The following is a 7500-nucleotide window of genomic DNA, read 5'->3' as shown; positions in this document are numbered from 1 at the left end:
TCCATAACAGGGCCATCGTGATCACAGCACGCTGCGTTACAGTCATGCATATTTGTCCAATTTTGCCACTTGACTGTGAAATGGATAAATAAAAATACCCAGGGCATTCAGAAGGAAATTCTATTTTATATGTGTTCGGTTTGAAAAAGGGGCTCGTATGATAGTGATAGTGATTGGAGTGAATCACTAACACGTAGACTTGTGAGCAGGCACAATGACACACATTCAAGTGACTAATTTAATAAAAAGTAGAGAATTTATGTGATCTCGGCAGTCCATTTGTTCACCTGAATCTATCGCAACAAGCCATTAGGATTAAAATACAAAAAAAGTGAAATGGTGCAAATTCAAAGTGATATTTGTCAAAGTAGGAGTAAAAATTCAAACAACGCCTTACACTCCTACCGTAAGACGTAGGCACAGAAACAGAAGAAAGATGAGAGGCCATCGGTGTTAGGGAGGTAATGGTTCCATCCTGAACCCCACCGCCCCCAGCCATGGTGGATTGCGACCATGATGATGGCGGAGAAAGAGAATTTGTCATCATTCCACTTGAAATTGATGATGTTGTAATAGCATTTGGAGTTGGAGAGACTGAGGTGTTCATTGACATTGTACTGCTGACAAATGCCAGAAGTGTGACGACTGGTAGGGTCTCAGGTATGTACATCTGCAAGATTACATAAACCAAATATTCTTTATTTAACTTGGTACTTTAATTTATAGTTTATACCCCTGGTAATCAGTTTTTCATTTATTTAACACTGAAAAGGTTTTAAAATATTGTTAAGGATTTTATGCAATTTTTGGGACTGCTTGAAAAATCTTAAGATGTATTCAGTTTGTAAGTATCAGAAAGGTTTTATTAAGGACTGAAAATTGATACGATGGATTCGTTAATATTTTGACTCTCCGAAAATTTTATCTGGCTTTTTCCGCGAGGAAAACTTTACTATCTTGTTATCAGTTAATTGAAGATATAAGACAAGAAGGCCGACCACAGTCGAAGACTCTTTTTTCTTTAGCTTCTACCGTAACTCACGGCAGGGGTGGCGTTACTCCTATCCCGTCGCATGCACAACTTGTCCCTAATTATACTGGTACTCATTTTACCACCCACTCCTCCCCTCCCCGACAAATGGATGAAAAGCTGACTGAACCTTTGGAAGGAATGAGCTGGGATTTGGTGAACCCGGAGCTTTGAGATGCAGTTCGCTAGCGATATTCACTTCACTACGCGATCTCTCTAGTAAGTTAATTCCATGCGATGTAATTTCGATTAGTATAAATACACAGGTGATTATACAAAATCGCGCGCTCTCATTGGCTCGCTATCTCGGATTATCAGCCGATAATCACCTCGACGGACAAAATGGCTGCCAGTAGTCGTTTTGCCACTGTAAGTGAAGATGATTTCGCGTTGAAATGTTTTTTTTTCTCTTTTTTGAAATAATCACCTGTGTATCTATACTAAAACAGTTATTCGCCTCAGGCTCAGTGATTATTGGTGAATATTCACCTCGACTTCGTCTCGGTGAATATTCACCGATAATCACTTCGCCTTCGGGGAATAATTAAATATTTGTCAAAAGGTGGAAATATCCAGAGGTGAAGTTTTTGTCTAAAATGTTTCCTTTCTTCCCCATAACAATTTTTCCACTCCCTCTAGTGTTAAATTGGTGGAGTAAAGTACAATTTTGAGATAAAATATCCACTCTTACTTTCCCTAGCCCGCTCGATGTGGTAACTGAGCATTTCTGTGTACGTGACAATATTTAGAATGAGAGGACTGAAGGCTTTTTTAAAATCTGTACCCTGGCCAGAACAATTGTTCTATTCACTACTTGCACAATCCCATAATGGGGGGCTCTTTAATGAAAACAGTATGAGTTAATTTCTCCTTGGGCTGTATCGTACTTTAGTGAACTGGTATCCATTGTTTTAATGCAAATAACCCCTCAAAATGAGCTGTATTATGGGATTTGTGCAAGTAGCGAATACTCCGTGTTTTGATAATCAGTCCTTGTTTCATACCTTGTCCGCAGTCCACGTTTTGTACCTCCGCGTTTTATACCCGGTCCGGAATCCGGGGCGGTAGTTCACGTTTTCTAATGACTGGGACGTGGTTTACGGTGTAGAAGATATTGCGTATTTGCTCATTTCCTCGCGATAATTTAAGACTGATTTTCCTGTAGTCTAACATGTTCAATAGATCTAATTAACTTTTAGACGATCCGAATTAATTATTGACGAAAAGTTTCTAAAACTAACAACTCCTTCAGCAGTTCAATATATGACTCATTTCATATATCATTTCATCCTTCAAAACTGCTGGTAAGTTGGATTTAGTTATCTTTTCAGCAAAGTTATCTAGAGAATTTTGACAAATTATCCTCTTTACTTGGGATTTAGGGGTTCACCTCATGTGTTATTTTGACGCAAATGGGTTCTGAGATGCAATTTGCGAAGTCTATGTTAAATTTCACTGATGTATCCACCGCTAAGTCCATTCCTTATTTTGGTGAAATTAGTCTTGCATTTACTTTTACCGAGGCAACTTCCGTGTACTGAATTCTTGATTTCATCTGTTGAAGGTTTTTTAAGATGAAAAGGACTCTTGGTTTTCGCCTTTAGTTTTCACGGAAAGCCAAAGACGCCTTTTTGTGGTAGGGTACATCTTACAGGGTTAATTAGGGGCCAAATTCTAAGGTAATCTATAGTTTCAAATCTCCACACACAAATATTACCTTTGAAAAGATGATGCTGCAATAATGTCCTTCTTGGAACAGGCGCCACCACTTGAGGATTAAAGTCAAATTGTGTTTCGCATTTGTTATCTTTGAAACCATGGCAACTAAAACAAACATTTATTTAATATAAAAGGAACGCCCTAAATGCACTGTTCGACAGAATGTGAATTGTTGTCAAATGCGGAATAATGACGAAGATAGCAAATCTTGTTTATTCAGAGGAAAGCACATCATATATATTTAGATATTCCCTTCAACAATCGCAGCAAAACATTCGGCGCAGGCAACAAATGCGGAATTGTATCCCGGTCGAAATACAATTATACTTGATCACGTGACCAAGCAAAAGATTTCCGTTTCACCTGTCCGCAATAAAACGACTGAAAAGGACGGACCAAGTGGGACCTGGGATTCCGCATGCGTGAAAGCAGCCTTGTTCCCTGAAAATACATGGACATTTGGCTGGAGAACACGCAATCGATCTACAAGATGAATGAATGTTATGTTTAACCGAAGGCATTAAACCGCAAACGTCGAAAACAGCACATACAACAGCATGAGAAGGTTATCCGCCGCAATGGTGAAATGAAATGAAACACAGGGTCACATTTACCTTGCTTTGCGTAAATAAGAATACATTACAGGGACGACGTTAACTTTCGCTGGTAGTGGTCGTTTTAAATTGATTTAAGAGAAGTCTCGAGTGCAGTAAAACTGAAAAACTGCTGATCATGGGACCCCGTGCAAGCAAAAATACAGTTAACAATAAAATAAGGTAAAAGAGAGGAAAAGAAAAATTGTCAAGACCACTGCACAGCCAATTATGATATTATTTAGGTTTCAAAAAATTTAGTCATCTCCTTTCAAAACTAACAATGTTCTAAATTAAAAAGGTGGAAACAACCCAATAACGATATCGAAAGACCCACAGGTCGCCTTATTTGTTACTAAAATAGTCCGCGGATAGAACTGAAAATTCTCATTTACACAAGTTTTTTTTTTTAATTCTAAAAAATATATTTTTAATTACAATGCTATGTTTTACATATCATTAAATTCATACTCAAGGGTGCTGAAGCACAGACGACGCCGGTAAGAACGCGAACGACACAAAACCAGTAGGTCTGGTGCAAAGTACCGTCCGCAGGCCGATTCGTTTTACGTTTCTCTGATGGCCTCGTCCTGACAACATCAAATTTGAGGTCATGCGGAGGATGTGAGACCTCGACGATAAATTGCCTATTTCACCTCTGTTCCAAACCGCTTCAACCAACTTTAGTCCTGGAAAGTTGGTACCCATTTTCTATGATATGGCGAAGATATTAAAACAATGCGCATTCTCTTCCCCAAAGAGTCCGCGTTTCTTTTTGTCAGCGACAAGAACAGGAATTCTGGCAACAGCCAAAGCAGGAAGTCCGCGAACCATGGATTTCCGGCTCTTCTGCGCATTCTCAGAAATTTGAAACGTTAACGGTCGTCAACCGTTACAACAATACACCATTACTGCGACTGCGCGTATTTTTGGCTGTGGCCAGAGTCCGTGTTCTTGGCCGCGCTGACCAAAAGAAAAGCGGTCTCTGAATAAATGCGAAGATCTATTTAAAAAAGACGTGTTCGCGACGTCGTCGTCTCTTTGCTTAAGCTCTCTGTTTGTGTGCTCAGTGGACGTTGATTCAATCTGTTTGGATTCAAGGGATTGTACCTCGTCTAGAGGCGAGTCTTCCGAGCAAGGTAAGGGCTAACCTTCCTAAAAGAGAACCTCCACTCCAGGAAAGAAAAAGAAACGAAAACAAAGAAAGTTTCTGCCTCCCAAGTAAATGAATTTCAGAATCGTTTATTTTTGTTTTTAAATTTCCCGGGTGACACAGTCTTGAATAACTGTGACGGGATACGGGGGTGGGTTATTGTTAATATACAAAAGGTCTTTTTCTCTGAAAAATTGAGCGATCGTAAATGTCACAGTTATTCAAAATGGTGGCCCCTGGGAAATTTGGAGGTGAAAAATGAGGGCTAATAAAATCTAGAAATTTTTCCTGATACACACGCCCTTTTTCAAAGACTTTCCAACAAATTACTTCCTTCGGTTGAAGTTATTCTTTTGTAGGAGTGGAGGTTCCACGTCAACTACTGAATTAATGGTTAGCGCAAACCATGCTTTGCGGAGCAACTTTGCTCAGAAAGATACCAACGCGCTTTTTTTTTGGTTTCGGAAAATTTACAACAACTTTAAAGTTCTTATTTTCTTTAGCCAGACACGTGTACAGTTTACCGCTGGTAAATACGACACGTGACGTGTGTATACACCTCCTCGTGTTACAGCTGGAAATACAATTACTAATTACAGTTTAACTTCAACCATAAAGCAAACTATGAGCCCCAAGCATGTGCAATAGGTTTCAAAAAGCAGATATTAAAAATCATAATTGTCTTGGAGAGCCTCAAGATAAAACGATGTTTCAAAGTTAGGGGACATTCTCATGATAGAAAAATCGAGTAGGAACCGACAAGAGAACTCGCGCCCACGCATTTGGAAATCGCCCCTCCCCCACCCTATAGTTTTCTCATTGTTGTGCTTGTCTGTTACTGAGGTATCTTCTCACGGTCTAGACAATACTGTACACTGATGCGCCGTATTCCATCGCAGATCGATAGTTGTAGTTATTGACTTCTCATCATAGGAACCAATCTAACGGGATGTCTCAACAAGCAGAAGCCAAGTCTATTGACAACAAACAAACACATAAACGAGAGAAATCCAAGCAGAAATGGAAAAGTTCCGCAAGAAAGATTTAAGTCCTCACAGTGATTTCTGTACGTGTCCGGCACGTAACGAGACGAAAGAAGAAGAGGCAGCATTTTTGTTTCTTTTGTAAATGCCGAAGAAATATGGGTAGAAATAAGTTAAACGATGACAGCAATTATTCTCGGGTGAAGCCTAAAGGTAATTTCGCGAATTAGGGAAATGTTTGAAGAGATTAAGTCGGAACGAGTAGAAGACCGATCTTTTTTTAAAACCGAAAACGGAAAACTAATAAAATCTATAATTCAACAGAAAGATTTGCATTGCTTGTTTTTTCCCATACATGATTTAGCGCTAAGTCTAGAATTAAAAATTCCATTTACGTCTCTTTATTGTCATCGAAACTCCGTTCATTTATGCAGTTGCCAATCCCCTTTTCAGTTTTATTGAACCTAATCCAACTATTTTCGATATTCACTCTCGATCCCCTTCTCGTTTAGAACACGACTGATACTGTACCTTTCAAGATCAGTTATGATTGGTTATGGCGGGATTTTCTCTACCTACATGTATCAGCATTTATGACACGTTAAGTGTAAAAACTAACTGTCATTCGCTGTGGACCTGATGGGTGATTGGATTGTTTACTCAGCCCAAAGTTGGCTGGACGATTAACTCAGTCCCCGTCAGTCATCTGTAAAAATTGCGCGTATGCATCACGAGAACACTCTCCTTTCGAATTGAACGCAAATTTGTAGTAACTTCCATCTGCACAGACGGCTGGAGAGAAACAAACAATAATAACAAAAAAGAAGAAGTTAGGAAAATGTTAAGCTGCATGTTGTAAGTCAGCGGTCAATAGGTAAGCACGTTATTTAACGAGGGAAGCACCTAATCCTTGGTTTTCATCCACGTGATGAGACAGCCATGTTGGTGTACAAAACAATAGAAAATGGTTCCACAAGTTTTTGCATAATAACAGAGTCAAATTCCCAAAAGACATTTTACAGCATCGTTCTGCACATTAACATGGCCGCCGTGAGGTCATACGCAAGCCACCGGTGCAACCGGTGGCTCAGTTGGTTGAGCACCGGGCTGTCACGCGGGAGGTCGTGAGTTCAACTCCGGCCGGACCGACACTCAGGGTCTTTAAATAACTGAGGAGTAAGTGCTGCCTTTGTAATTACATCTGCAAATGGTTAGACTCTCTAGTCTTCTCGGATAAGGACGATAAGCCGGAGGTCCCGTCTCACAACCCTTCAATGTTCGTAATCCTGTGGGACGTAAAAGAACCCGCACACTTGTCGTAAAGAGCAGGGCATGTAGTTCCCGGTGTTGTGGTCTGGTCTTTCTGGTCTGGATAGGGTAGGGTGGAGCACCTCGCATAGGACCTCGAGTCCTGTTCGTGCTCCTTCCCTCTGGGCAGGTTTGCCCAGTAGAAGAGACAAACCAGATGTCTCGTAAAACAAACAATAAAACAAAACAAGCCACCAATAGTTGGTGGGTAGCCAAAAAATGCCAGAAGGGAACAGTTGAAACTCAGGTATGAATTTTATTTTCGTTTGGTTACTTTATTCAGATGAAAACCCCCAATAGTGTTACAACGTAACTCCAATAAACTTGTGGCCTTCAATCTAAACTCATGCAGACCAGACTACAACACCGGGAACTTCATGCACTGTCTGCTCTTTTCGAATAAAACTATAGGATCTTTAACGTCCCACAGAGTTTAGCCTACTGTTTGTAGACTGGAAAGTCTTCCCATTTGAAGATACTATTACAAAGGCGGCACTTTCTCCTCAGTTATTTAACTTAAAGACTCTGAGTGTTGGTCCCGAAGAGTAGTCAGACACTCAGCCAACTGAGCCAACTGGACGTCCCTTCAATCATAGTACCTCCGGCCAATACACAAACCATTTCACGCGCGGATCATTTTTGTCGCGCTAACGAGAATAAGCTGATCGCATTCCATTTTCTTTCGATTCCCAATTCCATTTTTTTTTCAATTCC

The 7500-nt window shown here is 40.2% G+C and overlaps 2 protein-coding genes across 2 annotated transcripts in view; both read right to left on the bottom strand.

Moving 5' to 3' along the window:
• LOC137970651 (uncharacterized) overlaps window positions 1-2881 on the bottom strand; it is an 11502-nt gene extending 8621 nt beyond the window's left edge. The window contains exons 1-3 of the mRNA XM_068817177.1: window positions 2748-2881; window positions 406-670; window positions 1-73 (exon numbers count right to left, since the gene is read on the bottom strand). The exon at window positions 1-73 is cut by the window's left edge and continues 122 nt beyond it. Coding sequence (XP_068673278.1) covers window positions 1-73; window positions 406-670; window positions 2748-2867 — 458 coding nt within the window. The 5' untranslated portion in view covers window positions 2868-2881. The remainder of the gene's footprint in view (window positions 74-405; window positions 671-2747) is intronic.
• Window positions 2882-3732: 851 nt separating this feature from the next.
• Window positions 3733-7500, bottom strand: part of LOC137972040 (WD repeat domain phosphoinositide-interacting protein 3-like) — a 13183-nt gene continuing 9415 nt past the window's right edge. Inside the window, exon 10 of the mRNA XM_068818840.1 lies at window positions 3733-6270. Coding sequence (XP_068674941.1) covers window positions 6167-6270 — 104 coding nt within the window. The 3' untranslated portion in view covers window positions 3733-6166. The remainder of the gene's footprint in view (window positions 6271-7500) is intronic.

This window comes from Montipora foliosa, chromosome 9 (genome assembly GCF_036669935.1).
Source record: "Montipora foliosa isolate CH-2021 chromosome 9, ASM3666993v2, whole genome shotgun sequence".
In the NCBI taxonomy this organism is placed as follows: domain Eukaryota; kingdom Metazoa; phylum Cnidaria; class Anthozoa; order Scleractinia; family Acroporidae; genus Montipora; species Montipora foliosa.
Note: the sequence above shows the minus strand (reverse complement) of the source record. Positions and strands in the feature narration are given on the sequence as shown.